This window comes from Protomyctophum bolini (assembly GCF_963924005.1).
Source record: "Protomyctophum bolini genome assembly, chromosome: 12".
Lineage (NCBI taxonomy): Eukaryota > Metazoa > Chordata > Actinopteri > Myctophiformes > Myctophidae > Protomyctophum > Protomyctophum bolini.
The window spans coordinates 4,977,345-4,999,578 of NC_137873.1; the positions used below are offsets into that span (position 1 = coordinate 4,977,345).

Here is a 22,234-nt window from a genome sequence, read left to right on the forward strand (position 1 = left end):
CAACCAACCAACCAACCAACCACACACCTCAACACACTGCCAATGATGGCCAACAGGTGGCACCTTCATGCCACAGATAGAACATATCCACAAATTGAAATGTAGATCCAGTAACTGAACCTACCATCATGTCAACATGATAGTGCTGCAGAAAGAGGACATGTACTGTAAAATGAGGTGATAAGAAATAAGAATCCTGCCACTTCATGAATGCACCTTGCTGCTTTATTTACAGCTCAATTTGATTTGATCTTGATATTAGGGGCAGACATCTGAAGCTAAAGACGCCAACACTTTTCACCTGTGCATCCAATAGCAAAAAAAAGGACCAAGTGCAGTTGGTTGATCGAGAGTCCAAAAATGATAATTAGTATGATTTTCTGGATTAGAAAAAAAATTAAACATAAGAGACTAAACATGTAAAAACCTTTTCTATGACCTGAAATACCTCATAAATGACATGTCAACTATGTACAAAAAACATCAATAATATATTTATATATATTTATAATCTTCTATACCCACTAAAATATACAGTACCAAAGAAGCAGCTATTGGTCAATCTGAGGAACTCGTTTTGTCAAAAATGCTTTTGAAAACAGTTTAAATATCCTTCAGCTGTAAATATGAAACGGGGGGAGGGGGGTGGGGGGGACACGACGACAGAACAAAGGGGAGGACATACATAACCCAACATAAATGTGTTTTAATCCGTGTGCTGTTTTGGAATACTGCAGAGTGTGAGGAGGCAGGTTACTTCCAACCTGCTCCAGTGAATAAACAGTTTGTTCAGCGATGGACCATCTCAGACCATCCAACAAGTTCACAAGCTTTGTTGCTTGATAAAAGTCTTCTTGTGTTTTGTTGACATCGTGAGTACAAAGTTTCAGACACAAATCCCATGACAGCTGATGTAGGCCACAGACAAAATAGAAGGGCACTTTTTTTCCTTTTTCAAACCCCAGGATGGGGTAACGTCATTTTGTTAAAGTAAGGGTCGGGGGGGGCTGGACAAGTCTAAAGAGTCAGAAAAGCGACCATGAGTTTTAGCAGCCTTCTTGTTTGTCAAAAAGAGTTTGTTTCACAGTTGATTCCATCATCCGCCCAGTCTAGCACAAACTTGGCAATATATAAAAAAATACTACAATCGTGGACAAGAGAGAAGCAGATCGTTCATCTTTTAAATACAAAAAAAAACAAACCCTGGTGTCCATGGTTGGACAATACAGTAGTGTGTTGGTTTAGTGTGTGGCATCTGAGAAGAAAAAAAATAATGTCCTGAGATATGCTTCGAGGGGCCTCTGAAGAGTGTGATGAGTGAGATCTATATAAAATTACGGAAAACAAAACGAAAAAAAAACAAAAAACATATACATATATATTTATATCTAGCATCTGTGTGTTGGTGTTGGAGATGAGGAGGTGTGTGGGCGTGTGTGCGTGCATGTGTGTGTGTGTGTGTGCGCGAGTAGTATGTTATGATGGACTGGGCCGCGGTAGGGCCAGTATTCGTCCGTTAGTCTTTCCCCCATTCATGTGTGTGTAGGGGATGTGATGCTCCTCGTAGCTGCCCCGCAGGCCCACGGAGGAGCCCTCGTCCCGGTCGGAGCACTGCTCCCGCTGCGAGTAAGACGAGGGGTCCAGCGGGATGCTCTCCATGTTCTCCATGTCCAGGTCAAAGTCCTCCGTCTCGGGGGGCTTGTTCTCCTCGCTGTAGAAGAAGGACATGTCCTGGAAGGACGGGTGCAGGTCCTCGCGGAGCATCTCGATGATCTCCTTGAACATGGGACGCGTCTTGGGGTTGTACTGCCAGCACATCTGCATCAGGCTGTGTCTGCGGAGGGTAGTGGAGGGAGGGAGGGAGGTGTTGTAGTTTATCATGCAGACATTTTCTGATGCTGGATTGTTTTAAGCTTGATTTATACTTAGTCGCGCGATGATGTCCCACGCCACACATTGCTGATGTACGAACACAACAGGCGTCGTGCATCGCAAGACGTTATGAGCTTGTAGATCGTTTGTGTCCCAAAATATATACAGCTATCAATTATCTTCTGAAAAATTCTTCAATTATATATATTATTAATTATATATATATTTGAAGTCATATTGCCTAGCGCTAGTTTGTGTCAGCAGCCAGTAATCGAGTGCTCTAAGTCTGTATTAGTAATAATAGTAGTAGTAGTAGTGATGATTGCAGTAGCAGAACAGTAGTGATATTAGCCAACAGTCACACTAGTCTGTACTCACAGTCTGTCTGCGCAGTTGTCGGGCCGGTCCAGGAAACCTCCGTCCATAACAAACTTGAGGACTTGCTCATTGGACAGACCCTGGTAGGGCTGCTCTGCCAGCGTACTGATCTCCCACAGCACCACCCCAAATGACCTAGCGTGCACACGCACACGTGCACACACACACGCACACACACACACACACACACACACACACACACACACACACACACACACACACACACACACACACACACACACACACACACACACACACACACACACACACACACACACACACACACACACACACACACACACACACACACACACACACACACACACACACACACACACACACACACACACACACACACACACACACACACACACACACGTATTACTATACTTCATCAGCATTTTAGGACAGCAATTTCATGAATGCCACTTTTACAATTCTTTACACAAACTTAAGGCTTTCAGGACACATTGAGACAGCATCGAGAGCTGGTAAACAACGGTGAAGGAGGAGGGATCTGAGACTGGCAGGATAGGCGTGGACAATAAATAAATGAAATTTGTGCTAGAAGTTGCTCGTTTAGAAAACTCCCAAAAGCCGCAGCCAAATGTTCAACTAGTAGTACGACCGAACAATTTCGTTTTTGCAGCGGTTTTATCATTGATACATTGCAATATTCCTCTCTATATTCACTGTAGATTGACTGTACATATTTACAGTATATGGTACGATGTGGTGTACAAGTACATCTTCGTACGTCTTCCTTTCTATATACCCTTTACCTTGAAAACATCGGCTTTTATTGTTCACAAGATGAACTAGCCTTTATTATAAATGGGATGGAAAAAAAGAAATGACTGAAACTGGTGTTTGACTGACTAAAAGTAGATCAAATCTCTCTAAAAAATCTTTATTCCGTTTTAAACCTTTTCTGTTTTTGTGTGCAATCTCCTATTAAAATAGAACCACATTTGTCTTTTTTATTTAATATGAGATGATGTCTGGCAACATATTTGATGTCTACTTGTTTGTCTTATGTCTTGTTTCAGGAAATATAATAAAATATATAAATAAAAGCTTTTAAAACTTTTTTTTAGAAGATGAGCCTTGGTTCTTTTTTTTTCATGAAACATTTCCTCATGAAGTACTTGATTGCAGTAGGTGTTCTACTCATGTAAAATGAGCCAAACGTGAGATATCGGAGTATCAGATTATTATGATCAATAATCTCTCACACACACACACACACACACACACACACACACACACACACGCACACACAAACACACACACACACACACACACAAAACTGAGTACTGACCAGCAGTCTGAGTGTGCAGTGAAGACTCCATCCTTCAGGGACTCCGGTGCCATCCACCTGACAGGCAGCAGTCCCTTCCCTCCTTTACGATAGTAATCAGTCTCATAGATGTCTCTGGTCATACCAAAGTCTGTGTGTAGGGACGGAAATGCACGTTACAATGTAGCTAGTTCACAGTTATCATTCATTCATCCATCCTGACTGTAGTTGCCTTGTCTCCTCTGTATTGTGCATGTACAATATTCTGTACTCTTTATTTCAGTGATATGGTTATTCATTTCTAGTTACTATATTGCACATTTCTAGCTGTAATTTCATATAAACCTTAATTTAACATGTAGATAATTTATTCCGTAAAACATTCATTGATGTAAATGTTTCACACATCCCACTTCCTGAGACCTCATTTACACTCTGCCGTAAGTTGAGTATATATTATATATATATATATATACACCGGTATATATATATATATATATATGAGAACTGGACAGAACAGATTCACAACTCTTGCGACTCCATCTTGACCGTACCTCCTATCTTGCAGGTGAGGTCGTGAGCCACCATGCAGTTCCTGGCCGCCAAGTCTCTGTGGACAAACTTCTTGGCGTTGAGGTAAGCCATGCCGTCTGCGATCTCCGCCGCCATCTGAATCATTTCCTTGAGAGTCGGCGGTGGGCGGCCCGGGTTGTTCTATAGTAATGAGGCGCGTCGTAAAAACATTAAATCTCAAAAGCCATTGTTTGTGGCCCACCCATCTGACCACTTAACTTGGCAGCAATGCAGCCAAAAGATACCAAAATAGCAATTTCTTTACATTATTATGTTCATATTAATGTTATTGTTTTCATTAAAATCTTTAAGTGTTTTGCCAATTATTCGGGGGCTCACTTACAACATCCTCACGGCCCACTAGTGGAGCACCGGTTGGGAGTTGACTGCATTGTGGAATATTGTGTGTTGACGTTATGATGCCTGTACTTTAGCAGCAGACCTACATTGTTGTGAAGGAGTGTTCTTAATGTAATCATTCCATCCCTCCAAGTAAAGTAAGGGGATAATAAGCGTAATCAACCATCATCATGGAGTGTGAGGTGACTGTGCGCTACCTCAGAGTCGGGCCGCAGCATGCGCAGGAAGCTCTTGAGGTCACCGTGTGTCATCAGCTCCATGACCACCAGGGTTGGCTGACCCTTAGACACCACGCCCAGTAGACGGACCTGAGGGTCGGGGGAGGAGGCACAGTTTGATGGGTTATATATACCAGTGGTTCTCAAACTTTTTAATTTCAAGGACCATCATCATAAACAAAAGGCACTGGGTCACACAGTGGTAAGAGTGAGTTTTAACTCTTTTTATTTTCTACATGAAAAAAAATGTAAAAAAAACATTTCGTCTATCCAGCCTTCATCAGTGTGTGGAGTGTGTTTTCTAATTTCAACGACCACCATACCTTTGAGAGTGTACAAATGGAACCAAATGGACCTGTGGTTCCATTTGTATACTCTCAGAGATACAGACCGGTCCCTCAGGGTTCCCCCAAGGAGAACTCTGAGAACCACCGGGTTCTACAGTAGCACTGTGGGTTTGGACCTTGTAATAGGTGATGTGGTAGAACAATCAGTCTGACCGCAAGGAATGGAGAAACAAAACTTGAAGAACCAGTCCAAGAGCAAAGTTTGAGATATAAATAGATGGAAAAAAAAGGCAGTAGCACACTCATCCCCAGCATCCAAACCATGTATTTTTAGATTCCGAAATCAAATATAGCCAATTATGTCGTTGGCAATGGTGACTGTGAAATGGCACCCCAAGTAATAACAATATACTTGTAACATGCATAACGCAAGTACCGCGTACCAGAATAAACATAGCTGGTATATATATACAGAAGGCATATTTTAGATGTTCCCGCATGTGTCTGAGTAGTGTTTGTGTATAGAGCACATCTCTGTTCAGATGATGTGGTCTCTCCTTACCACGTGGTGACAGGAGAAGGCCTTCATGACCGAGGCCTCGTTGAGGAACTCGATCCTCTCTCTCAGGCTGGCCGACTCGTTGACCGTCTTGACCGCCACGCGTAAATCCGGCTCGCCCTTCACTATGTCCTTCGCGATGCCCTCGTACACCATGCCGAAGGAGCCCTGGCCCAGCTCTCTGAGGATGTTGACCTTCTCCCTGGGCACCTCCCACTCATCTGGCTCATACACTGCGGAGGAGACATTATTGCTGCTGTATTATTGTCGTTGGAAACCAAAATGGTTACTTTTCAAGAAATGGGGGGGAGAAAAAAATAACTGGTGTCCCAATGGATCCAACCGTAGTTGTTATTTAAGTTCTTGTTAATACTTTTCACTGGTTCAATATTTATAAAAACCCACAGACCGAATAAACCCCTTTCATTTTCACTTTAAATAATTAAAATAGCACATCTACATGTTCATATCCGCTACTTATACAGTATTATGTAGTATGACAATTTTAATTTACAAAAAATGAAATGAAATATGGAGATATGTGGTTTCTACCCGACAGAAATTATTAGTGATTAGTGATTAACCCATCGAGAGCTTCCCTATCAAGGGTAAACGTTTAATCTCATTACTTACCATCATTAGCACTAAGATATTCTGGGTTTGAAGAAGCGTAGATGGGCCCACTGGGCACTTGAGTTTGCCTAAGAGAGTAAAAAAGGAGATTAAAATGCAATCAAATGCAATGCTACTACTGAACGATGGCAAATGCATAAAATACGATGTGGAAAACACAGTGTTTCAGCAGAAAACGACATGAAAAATTGCTTTATGTACTGGAGACCCGTTTCTGTTACAATTTACATATAAAATGGATTGTTTTTCCATTATATCAGAGGGAGTAGACAGGACGGACTACTTATGATTGACTGTTAACCCATTAGCAAATGTTTCCATTCAAACAATGACAATATTATATGAAAATGTACTACAACGTTGTGAGTTATAGATACGCAAATAAACAGCAAATTATGCCTTCCAAATTATGCCCCCCCCCCCCCCCATTGTTCACTGTTCACAAACACTTTTTGGGAAAGTACTGGAATATGTGTTAAATGGTGAATTATCAGTAGAGCTAGAACCTAAATGACACTAAGGCCAATGAAGTGAATAAAGAACATGGGGAACGTACTTCTTCTTAAACATAATGAATCCTGCTCCTGCCACAAACAGCAGCAGGACAAAGCAGATGACGGGGCCAATGACGATCTTCATCACATTGGTGGGGTCCACCCCTATCACAACACAAAAACAAATCCCCCAATGAAACCCACATCACATCACATTGGTGGGGTCCACCCCTATCACAACACAAAGACAAATCCCCCAATGAAACCCTCATCACATCACATTGGTGGGGTCCACCCCTATCACAACACAAAGACAAATCCTCCAATGAAACCCACATCACATCACATTGGTGGGGTCCACCCCTATCACAACACAAAGACAAATCCCCCAATGAAACCCACATCACATCACATTGGTGGGGTCCACCCCTATCACAACACAAAAACAAATCCTCCAATGAAACCCACATCACATCACATTGGTGGGGTCCACCCCTATCACAACACAAAAACAAATCCCCCAATGAAACACACAGCATATTACACACTTTGGGCTGTATTTTGCGCGTCTCAAGTACCAGGTCTTATTCCCTAACTTGAGTAAACTAAAGACCTGGAGGCGTGATCAATTCCATTTGGCTATTTTGAGTGGCCAAAAGAGCATTGACCACGCCTCCAGGTCTTTAGTTTACTCAAGTTAGGGAATAAGACCTGGTACTTAAGACAGGCAAAATACAGCCCTTTAAATCCAGTGTCCCCTATTTTGGGCAGGAAAGGATTTTCCACATGTTTCTAAAATAGGTGATGTACAAGCTTGCATTGTATGTTGAACATTCTTCACAAGAACCTCACAGCCTGTGAAATAACAGCTAGATATATGGGCACAAAAGGGGCCAGGTCCACATATACAGTAACAGCGGGACAGACACACAGACAGACAGACAGACAGACAGACAGACAGACAGACAGACATGATCTGCAGGGTCTCAGCTGCGTTCGCTTCCCGCGTTTGCGCGTCTTACTGGTAATACAATTGATAGATAAACAGTATAGATCGATACTATATAGCAGTATTTGTACCATACTTCAATTCGTCCAATTGCCGTTGCCTTTTATCACAAACATTATTTTGCAGACCCGTTACAGATAAAAAAAATACATTTTCCATATGATATCCTGCTGTCCATGGAAGCCTGCACATGGAATGATTGTAAAGGGATTTCCATTGTGTGAGGTTTGACCAAGGGGCCAGCTATGCACTCCAATGTTGAAGCGCTGGGCCCTAGTGGTAAGAGGAAGGACTGCAGGCGGACCCGTGGATTCTTGACGAGGAAACCCCGTGCAACCGAGCGCCCAATGTAAAGCCCAGGTGCACTCTGGGTGCACTTCCGCATTTGGACACCAAAATTTGGTGTCCAAATGCGGAAGTGAAATGCTGAATCAGCGAAATAGACGGTACTTCCGGCAGCCTTCCGGGTGCTTCAAAACGCCACTGAGCAACTTCCACTGACATGAATAGCGGAGGGGGCGGAGCTTCGCGCTAGTTTAGTCTCTATCCTTTTAATACTCTATGACTTACTCAGGTCCTGGACGTAGAAGTGGGTGGGTTTGACCTCATGTACTTACTCAGGTCCTGGACGTAGAAGTGGGTGGGTTTGACCTCATGTACTTACTCAGGTCCTGGACGTAGAAGTGGGTGGGTTTGACCTCATGTACTTACTCAGGTCCTGGACGTAGAAGTGGGTGGGTTTGACCTCATGTACTTACTCAGGTCCTGGACGTAGAAGTGGGTGGGTTTGACCTCATGTACTTACTCAGGTCCTGGACGTAGAAGTGGGTGGGTTTGACCTCATGTACTTACTCAGGTCCTGGACGTAGAAGTGGGTGGGTTTGACCTCATGTACTTACTCAGGTCCTGGACGTAGAAGTGGGTGGGTTTGACCTCATGTACTTACTCAGGTCCTGGACGTAGAAGTGGGTGGGTTTGACCTCATGTACTTACTCAGGTCCTGGACGTAGAAGTGGGTGGGTTTGACCTCATGTACTTACTCAGGTCCTGGACGTAGAAGTGGGTGGGTTTGACCTCATGTACTTACTCAGGTCCTGGACGTAGAAGTGGGTGGGTTCGGTCCAGGAGCCGTTGCCCGCCAGCGACGTGGCCCGGAGCTTCACCGTGTAGTTCCCAGGGTGCACCACTCTGAGCAAGCAGCCATTGGCCGTTTTGTACATGTTCCTCGACACGCAATAGTTTAGATCCTGGAAACAAACAAAACCCATATTATAAGCATACTATACGTGTATATATATAGAATGCATCATATTATATGTACTGTATTTGATTTGATTTATTTGATTTGCACAACATACATAATATACTAGTTATTTCCAAAGGAAAGAAGGCCATTTAGTTGTTGTGCCGGTGAGGTTAAGAAACCCTAGAGGGGCTTATGAGAGAACCTCACCGTTTACATGAACATGATACATTATTAGTGTACATTAGTACATTAAAAACAACAAACAAACAAAATAAAATCAAGAAAACCCCAAAATAAATGAAAACAGACGATATAGTAAAAGAAAAGAAAGAAAACTGGACGAAGCAAATATAAAAGTACATACTGTACGGAGCAGAAAAAGCAACGACATAATGCTACTACTCTTGTGAAAGGAAATGAAAAGAGTACTGAATTTACTGGATGTATACATACACACAAATATATACTGTATATAGGGAGAGATCATCATATTACACACACACACACACACACACACACACACACACACACACACACACACACACACACACACACACACACACACACACACACACACACACACACACACACACACACACACACACACACACACAGTATATATATATAATGTGCTTTAACAGAAGGACAATCAAAGTTGTTTTTCTTTTAATTTTGTTTTTCTAGGCTAGGGCAAATAACAGTCGGCAAGAACAAGTCAGACAGTACGCAACGTTCGCCATGGTAACTAAAAGACGTGCGCGGAGGCAGCAGTGCTAGAACCACCGCTCCATTAAGGCCATTATCAACCAAATGGTCCAGTTTCAAAACAACATCTTGTTCCTGGCAAAAGTGTCTGTGGGAACAAACAGCTGCAGCATGTACCAGTGTGGGTGGTTTCATGGTCGGAATGAGTGCAATTATACTCTCAACTCTCAAATGACTAGGTTTGTGTGTTTTTTTTGTTTTTGTTTGGTTAAATTGATAGATGCATGCAAATAAAAGTGTGTGTGTGTGTGTGTGTGTGTGTGTGTGTGTGTGTGTGTGTGTGTGTGTGTGTGTGTGTGTGTTCTCTCTCTGGGGGCGTAAATGTGTGTGCATGTTAATATATTTTGACATTTCTCTTATTATTATTTTTTTTATCCTTCAATAAACGGGTGAAATCTATGTATGTGCCCTTCGCATATTTGCCTCACAGGAAAGCAAACAGTAGAGATACCACCTATGTATTTAAAGGGGGTGTCAGTGATTTCAGTCAAAAACCCTTAGGTTTCGTTTTTGCCTTGGGACACAAGCTTTCATCCAATCAGGATAGAGAACGAAAACGAAACCTAAGGTTTTTTGACCCCCAGGGGTTAACTGGGGACAGGGAGGAACTCCTTATATGGTCAGCACACTCTATAGTAGAGAGGATTATCACAACAAAACAAAAAAATAAGTGATATTTGAATTAAGTGAAATCACTGACTCTACCTTTAAACTTATTTTGTAATAGCAAAAATGATTAATTCATATTTAGTTAAATCAATATTTTCTCCTGCAATAATCAATTATGAAAAGTTTTTTTATCTGCCCAACCCTACTTGCTACTAGTAATAGAAACTTGTGTTTGTGAGTACGTGTACGTGTGTACGTGTGCACATGCGTGCGTGCGTGCGTGTGTGTGCGTGCGCGTGCGTGTGCCTCCTCTCACCTCAGTATCCCCCAGTCTCCTGTACTGGACCTCATACAGGATGATCATGCCATTGGGACTTTTGGGCTCCTGCCATTTGATGTGCACCGTGTACTCTGACACCTCGTAGACGATGGACCCCACGATGTCATCAGCTTTGTCTGAAGGGAGACAAAATGAATGGCTCTCTAGGGTGCAAAGACGTATTGGCAAACAATAGCCTCACACCGATGATACGATAACCTTTCAGCATTTCTCTCTCTACCCGTGTGGAGGATATCAATTCCTGTGGTGCTCTTTCAAGGAAGGTATCTGATTTCATCTTTTTGTTTTATTAGATCAGAGTATAGTGGTGCCGTAGGAATACAAGGCCAGGGACATAAAACATAGAACAGAGATCAGCGGTCAGGACCTGGATTGAAACCCATGACATTTATGGTATGAATGGTTATTTATTATCCAGATTCAGTTCAACAAACATTTGCTCAAGGACATGCACTGTCATTCTCTGAGGGTAAGCTAGGGTTAGATGTGCACATAAAATATTAGATAAGTCAACTTACAAAGACATTCCGTCCTGCCTTTATCCCGAGTGCATTACCTGATAGAGATTATAAGAGGACGCTAGACATCCCAAGATAGGCTAGGCTTGATGTTTACCTGCTATTTGTAATACGGTATAGGATTCATTTCTTGGCACAGTGTTTACTTGACTGCTTTCTCCGTGGATAAGCCAAATGCCTAAATTGTTCATTTAAAATGTAAATAAATGCTAATGCTCGTGCTAATGCATGAACCTAGTTATATTTGCACTAACTGGATGTGTTGTTTATACTGTATCTCCTTGTACATACTGTGCACATGGCAAATAAAGGTGAGTCTTTACCCTCGGGCATGGTACGGGCGCTGACATAGGCGGCCATGCTGCAGCGCAAGGGGTCGGTGGGGTGGTTGCACGCGTGGACCTCTATCTGGTAGCTGGTGAAGTGCCGCAGGTTGGAGATGACGGTGGACTCCTTGGCGTTGGCCGCCACCGTCACCACCGACTTGGTGCTCTCAAAGCTCTCCTCCCCCTCCTCCACGTCCTCCTCCCCCTTGTCTCCCCCGGGCCTGCGCGTCCTGCCTTCTGGCGTGCTCGGGGCGGTGGTGAGGAACGGAAGGGTACGATTGGCGATGCCCATGGCTGACCGCCGCTGTCTGTTGGGTCTGTGGTGTGGGGAGAGAAGCGTGGTCGTGTCATGCTGGCTCTGGGCTAAATGTCACCTCACGGAAATAAACATGTACACATGCAAAACTAAGAGCAGCTAGTACACCCTGTACAACTTTTAAAGTCGCCAGGGATTCATCGGATCGTAAAGGCACTTCACACTAGTACATGAGTCTCACACACGGGATCACAGGGATGAGTCTCACACAAGGGATCACACACACTGCAAGATATTATCCCTCATCACCGAGAGTAGAACCCTGCGAGAGTAGAAGTCAGCGGGAACCTGTGGTACCCATAGAGGTCCCAACGCAGATCTTATTTCCCCTGGGTACAGAGTCTCTTTCTCTCTCTCTCTCTCCCCCGTCTCACTCTCTCTCCCTCCCTCCCGTGTGTTCCACGTGCTCGTCGCAAAATAAACACTCTGTGCAATTCCTCTCAAATACTGTACAGACAGAGAGGAGTTTCATTGGGAGAACTAACGTATGCAGAGGAACATGCTATTCCTGTCAGTTCTGCTCCCTGCAGCACAACCTGTAGATTTCACCCTTTCTGCCCGACTTGAATCTTGATAAGTGATCTGGTCAATCAGAACCACCTTCAGTTTGTTCTTAAACGAGTTCAGAGGAGAAAGTTGTAAACCAGTAGGATATTTGTCCCAAAGTGTAGTACCTCTGTATCCAATAGAAAACTGACCATGACTAGTACGATAAAGGGGGGGGGATGGAGATGAGTAGCCTGTCTAGTGTTGTATTTGTGGACTTGAGAATGTTTGAAAGTAATTAACTAAAAGGCCTGGGGATGGAGTTGGGGTATGTTTAAGCTTGTAAATAAGTGTTAATCTGGAAAAAGTTGAGCATTTTGAAAAGTGCACGGAGCAGAGTGATGGAGTTGTTTTGATAAAGTAACAAATGTCTTCTGGAGTAGGTAAATGGTGTGGAGGTAAGAGACATAAGTGCTGGCCCAGACCATATTGCAAAATGTTAAATGTGGGTAAATCAAGCTGTAATATAAAGTAAGCAAACAGTTTTGATTGACCAGACCACTCATTTTTCTGATGACACCAAGCGATCAAGAAACTTTGTTGGAAACTAGATTGATGTGTTCTTTCCAGCTGAGTTTCTCATCCACTAAAACTCCTAAGAATTTTATAGAGGAGACTTGAGATATCTCAGTGTCATTAATACTTCCCATCTGTGAACACGTTCAATTGTGTACCCAAGCCAGATTGAACCCTTAGGGCTGTATTTTGCATGTCTTAAGTACCAGGTCTTATTCCCTAACTTGAGTAAACTAAAGACCTGGAGGCGTGATCAATGCCATTTGGCTATTCCGAGTGGCCAAAGAGCACGCAAAATACAGCCCCTAGTGTCTGTGGTGGTGCCAGGAACCACCCAGACGCCAAAACAGTGACTTGCGAACGTGTTTTGTGGATACAATTACCACCTGAACGTGCATAGGGTGTGATAATCTATTGACTGGTTTGTACGTTAAGTATAACTTGTGCACCAGACAGAGACAAAGCTATTGCACGTTGCCCATGAATGGCATTATGTGATCTTAATACTCAACACAAGAGGGTGCATGTGAGCCTTAACTGACAAGGGAATGTGACCAGAGCACAAAGTCAAATGTTTTGTTAAAAGCTTAAAGCGCTATAATTATTCTCATACTGTAGTACTCATTGCTATAGAGTATAGAGTGTTTGTTCAGCAACAGGGGTCCCCCCCACCCATCTTTCCAGCTCTTCCATAAACAGAAAATCAGCTTCAATTTTATATTGTTCAAGTTCCAATTTCGTCTGGTCAATTCTTCGTATAATCACTTGTTAAATCTAGAACCTGTGTGAGTTCTCTTTCCCGATTAGATACAATAGGTATCCTGATGTATAAATGCATGTTCTGCTTAATATAGAGCTGGAGAGACGGGGAGACTCTGTTATGGTTACTGAACAAACATCAATGAGTACTATCAGAATATGGAGCTAGTTAATACTTAATCACTTACACTACCTTTACATTGATTGGCACACTTTAAAAAACTTTCAAAGCAGGTAAAAAAGAACAGTTCAAAGCTTTTGCTCTGACTTCCATATATGGTATTCACTCTTGTGTACAGACAGCCAGAGAGGCATGACCATTCATTACAAGGAAATATGTCCAATATGTGACCAACAAATAACAGCTTGTGTGTCTGGTTTCCATGGTAATGAAGCCTATCTATCACGCACCTGGCACCATCCATGCCTCTTGCAAAAGATAACTGACCAACTGACAATGTTGACATACGGTTGATTGGACATACAATTAAAAACGTAACTTTATGGATGATGTTTTAGCGTGTTTGCTTTCATTTGTAATCTTGTTTTATTTGGAAGAATAAGCTGTGAGGCAGAGGAAGGTAAAAAATAAATACACCATCAAGCACAGTCTTATGGGAACCAATTGATATTTCCTTGAAGATTTGACAATTATGAAGAAGGAATCTAATATTCCTGGTGCAATGAGAGTCGTAAGCGGAATATCGGATATACAATGCGGATATACAATGGATATACAATGATAGCGGATATACAATGATATACAATACGGATATACAATACGGATATACAATGATATTTATATATCATTGTCCATGTCGAATGTCATGTTTTTATGTTCTATGTGGACCCCAGGAAGATTATCTGCTGCTATGCACCAGCTAATGGGGATCCTAATAAAACTCTAAAACTCTAAACATCCTAAAACCACTGTGCCTACACAAGCTTCCAGTTCCTTGCAAAAAACGAGAGCTCCATAAGTCTTACTCACTTTATCTCGAAGACCTCGTTGTGAAGATAATTCTCAAAGGTTTTGCGGTACTCCGAGTCCTCTTTCTCCTTCTTCAGCTCCTTGTCGGTCTTGGGACAGGAGCAGCAGCGAGTCCCGTGTCCATACTCCTCCGTCTGGTTCCACTTGTGCTCCTCGTCACTGTCCACCTGGGTGGGCACGCGCGACGGCAGCTTCATCCCTGCAGACCGGGAAGGGTTGACACTGAGTGCACGCAACATGACTTATTATTAACCCATTCTGACCTGAGATCAGATTCATACGAGGTTTCCACTGGACACACACTGGTCTGATGAAACCATTCTGACCTGAGATCAGATTCTAAAAATGTCAGTCGTTCTTCGATTTTTCAAAAATAGCAGACCTACAAGCTCGTAGCGCGCCACTCGGTGGCGTGCTATGAGCTTGTAGATCTGCTATTTTTCAATAGCTAAAGCATAGCATGATGCCAACACCAAAATGGGTTCCCGTTCAGAATGGGTTAATACTTATTGTAATATTTATGGCCCGGTATAGTCCAATTTTCTCATGTCTATTCAGAACAATCATACAGATTCAAGTTGAGGCAACTGTAACATGTTTTACAATGAAGATAATAATATCTTTCGATCCACTGTTCCATAATAATTTATCGTATCGTATGTGCAGTGCACACATCCACGCACCATAAGTCAGTCAATACATATATAGATTTTTATAAACAGATATCCTGGATATGAATTCAGAGTATGAAAGGCGAGGTGCAATATGTTTGGTTTCAGAAGTGTTCTGGTTTCAGATTGTAGTCGTTGAGTAGTACTGACCAATTACAATTGAACGGGCTTTGGTAACACGACTTTAGCATCCAGGTAAACAGTCTATGTGGCGAGAAAAAGAGGCGGAATGCAATTCCTGAAATACAATCCAGTCAAAACCAGCTCGAAACCCATCGATATCGCCAGATGAACTTTTATCCCGGTGTAAACTTCTAGTCATCTCCCAACTCCAACCGGACACATGGTAGTGGAAGGCGTGGCCCGGATATCCACTGGCTACAACGGAAGCCCAGAACCATTGGCCCTTACCCCCGGACAGTAAATCCTCATCAGACAATAGCCAATGGGTTCCTAGATAGACAGAAACATACAGTACAGTCGAACTCTGAACCGTAGTAGCCTTGCCAAGCCGGGCAGGAGCCTATCTCCTGTTTCTGTAGCGTGAGGCAGCTTGATGTACAAGGACACCCCCTGGACATGACGCTAGTATGTCGCAGGGACTTACCCCCAATCCATCCTATATACAGTCTAGCGGCGTCTATATACAGTCTAGCGGCGTCTATATACAGTCTAGCACCGTCTATATACAGTCTAGCACCGTCTATATACAGTCTAGCACCGTCTATATACAGTCTAGCGGCGTCTATATACAGTCTAGCGGCGTCTATATACAGTCTAGCGGCGTCTATATACAGTCTAGCGGCGTCTATATACAGTCTAGCGGCGTCTATATACAGTCTAGCGGCGTCTATATACAGTCTAGCGGCGTCTATATACAGTCTAGCGGCGTCTATATACAGTCTAGCGGCGTCTATATACAGTCTAGCGGCGTCTATATACAGTCTAGCACGGTCTATATACAGTCTAGCACGGTCTATATACAGTCTAGCACGGTCTATATACAGTCTAGCACGGTCTATATACAGTCTAGCGGCGTCTATATACAGTCTAGCGGCGTCTATATACAGTCTAGCACCGTCTATATACAGTCTAGCGGCGTCTATATACAGTCTAGCGGCGTCTATATACAGTCTAGCGGCGTCTATATACAGTCTAGCGGCGTCTATATACAGTCTAGCGGCGTCTATATACAGTCTAGCGGCGTCTATATACAGTCTAGCGGCGTCTATATACAGTCTAGCGGCGTCTATATACAGTCTAGCGGCGTCTATATACAGTCTAGCGGCGTCTATATACAGTCTAGCGGCGTCTATATACAGTCTAGCGGCGTCTATATACAGTCTAGCGGCGTCTATATACAGTCTAGCGGCGTCTATATACAGTCTAGCGGCGTCTATATACAGTCTAGCGGCGTCTATATACAGTCTAGCACCGTCTATATACAGTCTAGCGGCGTCTATATACAGTCTAGCACGGTCTATATACAGTCTAGCACGGTCTATATACAGTCTAGCGGCGTCTATATACAGTCTAGCGGCGTCTATATACAGTCTAGCACCGTCTATATACAGTCTAGCAGCGTCTATATACAGTCTAGCACCGTCTATATACAGTCTAGCGGCGTCTATATACAGTCTAGCACGGTCTATATACAGTCTAGCGGCGTCTATATACAGTCTAGCGGCGTCTATATACAGTCTAGCACCGTCTATATACAGTCTAGCGGCGTCTATATACAGTCTAGCACGGTCTATATACAGTCTAGCACGGTCTATATACAGTCTAGCGGCGTCTATATACAGTCTAGCGGCGTCTATATACAGTCTAGCACCGTCTATATACAGTCTAGCAGCGTCTATATACAGTCTAGCACCGTTTATATACAGTCTAGCGGCGTCTATATACAGTCTAGCACGGTCTATATACAGTCTAGCGGGGTCTATATACAGTCTAGCGGCGTCTATATACAGTCTAGCACCGTCTAGCACCGTCTATATACAGTCTAGCACCGTCTATATACAGTCTAGCGGCGTCTATATACAGTCTAGCGGCGTCTATATACAGTCTAGCACCGTCTATATACAGTCTAGCGGCGTCTATATACAGTCTAGCGGCGTCTATATACAGTCTAGCGGCGTCTATATACAGTCTAGCGGCGTCTATATACAGTCTAGCGGCGTCTATATACAGTCTAGCACGGTCTATATACAGTCTAGCGGCGTCTATATACAGTCTAGCGGCGTCTATATACAGTCTAGCGGCGTCTATATACAGTCTAGCGGCGTCTATATACAGTCTAGCGGCGTCTATATACAGTCTAGCGGCGTCTATATACAGTCTAGCACCGTCTATATACAGTCTAGCGGCGTCTATATACAGTCTAGCGGCGTCTATATACAGTCTAGCGGCGTCTATATACAGTCTAGCGGCGTCTATATACAGTCTAGCGGCGTCTATATACAGTCTAGCACCGTCTATATACAGTCTAGCGGCGTCTATATACAGTCTAGCGGCGTCTATATACAGTCTAGCGGCGTCTATATACAGCTTTTGTCCTCACACGTCTCATATTGGCCATTGACAATGAAAGGAGAAATGCACGTCATATGTAGACGAGCAAATGGGCTAACCAATCACATACATTCAGTTGTTTATGAGATGATGTACTGTATGATGATGATGATGTATAATAATTAAGAATACACACACACGTGTGATTTTATTTTATTGTATTCATCAGTATCTGCAATAATGCAGCTGGTGTGTCCTGATTTTGACCACTTTCAATCTGGTGTCCCTATTTTGGGTTATGTTATTTATTATATAGGCAAAAGAGATGATAGGTTCTCAAATAGAAACAAATTTTCAAATCGATTGTTTCTTTTTACAAAATATTGGTCAACTCAAAACATCTGTCAGGATGTAGAAGACATTTTTTGAATCTGGTACCCAGGGCGGTACCCAGGATATTGAAAAATAGCAGATCTACAAGCTCATAGCGCGCAAACCGAGTGACGCGCTACGCGCTTGCAGGTCTGCTATTTTTCAATAGCTAAAGCATAACATGATGCCAACACCAAAATGGGTTCAACAGCTAAAACATAACATGACACTGCAGAGGGAGTGCATAGCGTGTAGTTTGACACGGCAGAGGGAGTGCATAGCGTGTAGTTTGACACTGCAGAAGGAGTGTGTAGCCTTTTGGTGTTTTAAACATTGTGTTATAATTTATCTATTGAAAAAATAGCAGACCAACAAGCTCATAGCTTGTAGGTCTGCTGCTTTTGAAAAATCATAAGAATGCGGCGCAAATCTTTGTATATATATTCTTTCAAAGTGAATGTTTTTTAACTCAGGTCTAAATGGGTTAATGCTTTCGCGTGAAGCCATAGCATGATCAAGGAGGGAGTTCATTTACAAAAGAACATGACTATTTATTTTTATTCTTTTGATGGTAAACATGCTGGCGGCCAGTCTTTTTGACCCGAAGACAACGCATGCAAAGGTTTAAAGAGCAACTGTTTGTGGGGCTGATATGGTTCCCGTTTCGCATTTGAGTAAATGGTGCGCTGTGACTGGCCAGTCGCTGTGATTGACAGCCTACACCTAAACCTAACCCTAACCTTAACCTCAGTAAAACTATACCTAACCCTAACCTCAGTAAAACTATGCCTAAACCTAACCCTAACCTCAGTAAAACTATACCTAAACCTAACCCTAACCTTAACCTCAGTAAAACTATGCCTAAACCTAAACCTAACCCTAACCTCAGTAAAACTATACCTAAACCTAACCCTAACCTTAACATCAGTAAAACTATACCTAAACCTAACCCTAACCTCAGTAAAACTATACCTAAACCTAACCTCAGTAAAGCATACCTAAACCTAACCTCAGTCAAACTAGCGCAGTGGCTGGGGGGCGTTTCCAAGAACCCGAATGCGAAACGGATACCATATTAGCGTTTGTGGGACGTACGGTTGACGTAGTGTTGCTCCTCGTGGGACAGCAGGCTGGTCAGGTGGGCCCCGTGGACACGACACTCCCTCTCAGCCGCGTCCCAGCTCTTCCTGGTGGGGAAGTAGCGTAGCAGTGACCCTGGAACTTGTGCCATCCGTAGTCACATGTCTCCGTGTCTGGTGAGAGGGAGACAGGAGGACACGTAGCTCATGAGTTTACCTTCTTCGATGTGTTATCCTGCATGGACTTAAGTTATTTAAACAAAGGAAAGGAAAGGAAAATGAGTGATAGTTTTGAACCAAATGGACCCTCACAGGTTAATGTACACATGAACACATGGATATGGGTCCATCTGCACTCTTAAGAGTGCAGATGTTCCATTAATGTTCCATTAAAGTCAGTGAGCTTCCCAAACCCTATTCCTTAGTTTCCCAAAACAGGGACCCATATGCGGGTCGCACACCAATTTGTATGGGTCGTGAGTAAATTCCCCCTTTTGTTGTTTTTGTTTCCAACCTGTATATATTTTGTATTATTATAAAGAGATGATACGCATGGAAGAATGGTGGTTCTTTAATGCATTTTGACCTGAGATCAGATTCCAAAAATGTCTTAAATCCTGACAGTTTAAAAAAATAGCAGACCTACAAGCTCGTAGATCTGCTATTTTTCAAGCTTGTAGTGCTTTTAGGTCTGCTATTGAACACTCTTTTTTTAACCTGACCAATAACAGTAGCTTATCTGTCCAATACTTTTTGCCTAACCAATAACATTAGCCTCTAATACATGTTTTAATTTTATTATAAGAGGTCTTTAATACAAATACAATATTGAAATAAGAATACCATAGCAGCATACTGGGCTCAACATTGAGTTTGCAATCACAGAAGAACTACCATCAAAACATTAAATTATAACAAGTTATAGTTGGTACAATATATATATAGCACATACCTGTAAGAACAGACGAATAAAACACATATTTGTAGTTGGAACTGGTCCACTGCTTCCTCAGACTGTCTGTGGTTAACACAACACAAACAGTAAACTCACTTTATTTTCGTGCAAAAAGAATAACACTGCGTGACGTCATCACTAGTCCCCGTGATAAACCAAAAGCTGTTTACAAAAAGATTCATTGCTCTCAGATAATATTATCATAATGACCCAACGTCATATGTATATTAGACACTGTATGCTTCAATTTACAGCTGAAATGAACACTCTTTCATAACAAAAACATAAAATAACATCACAGCGTTTTCAAAGAGCCGCCTCACCTCATAGGAACACGGAATCCACTGAGGTAGCTACGGTAACACCACTAGGACATACAGAGCGGCAGCTACGGGAACACCACTAGGACAAACAGTGTGATATGCAGTGAACCAAAGTGCTATCTTAGTTTGCAACAACAAAACAATGTCTGGTACTGCTCAATGAGGGGCAAATTAACAACTCAATTTAACTAACTATTTAACTCTGTTACACTGGGCACTTCAAAATAAAAGGTAGACCAAACGTACAACAAGTGTCAAAATAAATATATTCCAAAGCAATGTAAATAAACAAATAAAACCAGCAAGTGTCCCCGGCAGTTACAACAATATAGTGATGTTGTGTTTTAACAGTACACAATGAACATGATGGATCTAAAAACGAATCCACTAGAGAGATAGAGATATTACCCACCTGTCAGTTTCAGATCGGGACACAGAACTTGTAGCTTAGAGTAACAAACAGTAGTCCCTTCCTAACATTTGAGAATATATTTTGACCTCCCTCTGGAAAAAAATAAAAAGAAACTTACCAAAATTCCATTGGGTTTCGTAGTCTCGTTGGTCCAATGGATAACGCAGCGCATTTGAGTTTCAACGGCCTGGGTTCGCAGCCGCAGTCAAGAACACGAGACCGCGGACCAAGGATTAAGGATCAATATAGAAATATATTTTACTCTCTGACTCTGAAGAAGACGCAAAACCGAAATAAAATCCATCCATCCATTGTTTTTCTTTTACTAGTCCCTCCTGCTGCTCTCATGACTCTCATATGCTCCGGGGAATCCCAACTAACTCTCAGACGACAGCTAGATGCATAGATGCATAGAGGCATATGTAACAGGGTGGGTGCTCTATAGCTAGGCTACGGCCCCACCATGTGGTCCCCGGATGGTACTGCCTCTGTAACTATATGCCTGTGGCAGCCGTGGCCTGATACTGGGAGGTCGCCGGTTCGAATCAGCGGTCCGACATTTTAAAATTACAACTGTTGAAGTGCCCTTGGACAAGGCATTGAACCACTAACATGAAATGTTCAACAGGGCTTGGCTGTAAACAAGTATCTGAAGTATCCTGGGTAAACTTGATTTGCATGCATGTCTCCCCTGACTATCTGTTATGCACACTATCTGTGCGTGCGTGCGTGCGTGCGTGCGTGCGTGCGTGCGTGCGTGCGTGCGTGCGTGCACGTGTGATGTGTGACCACTATACAATCACATGTTAAAAAGAATACTGTTAGAAACCATTGTAAAAATACATCTGAATGCATTTCATGTCAAATGTAAAATGCGTGCGTGCGTGCGTGCGTGCGTGCGTGCGTGAGTGAGTGCGAGCGAGCGAGCGAGCGAGTGATGTGTGTACCATAATGCTTGCTCAGTGGGTGGGTCCGGGGGTCCGCGGGGGGTCCGCGGGGGTCCGCGAAGGGGTCCCCGGGCGTATCGGGAATCTCGTTGCGACCGGGCCGCCCTCGGGGACTCAGCCCCGTGCCCGGGTGGGGGTCCGCGGGGGTCCGCAGGGGGTCGCGAAGGGGTCCCCGGGCGTATCTCGGCCGTCTCTGGTCCGAAAGAAAGAAAGAAAGAATGAAAGAATAAATAAATAAATAATGAATTAAATAATGAATGAATGAATGAATGAATGAAGGAAGGAATGAATGAATGAATGAATGAATGAATAAATGAATAAATGAATAAATGAATAAATAAATGAA

At 43.0% G+C, this 22,234-nt stretch overlaps 1 protein-coding gene across 1 annotated transcript; it reads right to left on the minus strand.

The window, feature by feature from the left end:
- Positions 1-203: 203 nt before the first annotated feature.
- LOC308325546 (insulin receptor-like) lies at positions 204-20,297 on the minus strand. Its single transcript, XM_080778072.1, has 14 exons — positions 20,204-20,297; positions 19,268-19,425; positions 14,616-14,814; positions 11,485-11,804; positions 10,620-10,759; positions 8,771-8,930; positions 6,737-6,839; positions 6,181-6,248; positions 5,551-5,780; positions 4,681-4,791; positions 4,105-4,264; positions 3,572-3,701; positions 2,251-2,385; positions 204-1,834 (listed from the first exon to the last, which is right to left on the minus strand). Exons 2-14 carry the CDS (start codon positions 19,401-19,403, stop codon positions 1,477-1,479), a joined length of 2,250 nt encoding a protein of 749 aa, XP_080634198.1. The 5' UTR covers positions 19,404-19,425; positions 20,204-20,297; the 3' UTR covers positions 204-1,476.
- Between the last annotated feature and the right edge of the window lie 1,937 nt (positions 20,298-22,234).

Excerpts from the sequence above, each read along its gene's own strand:
- LOC308325546 (XM_080778072.1), bottom strand. The coding sequence starts at position 19,403 with ATGGCACAAGTTCCAGGGTCACTGCTACGCTACTTCCCCACCAGGAAG. Across the intron at positions 14,815-19,267 it reads GGAGCAACACTACGTCAACC|GGATGAAGCTGCCGTCGCGC; the intron begins GTACGTCCCACA and ends CCCGGTCTGCAG. Across the intron at positions 3,702-4,104 it reads CCTCACCTGCAAGATAGGAG|ACTTTGGTATGACCAGAGAC; the intron begins GTACGGTCAAGA and ends CCCTACACACAG.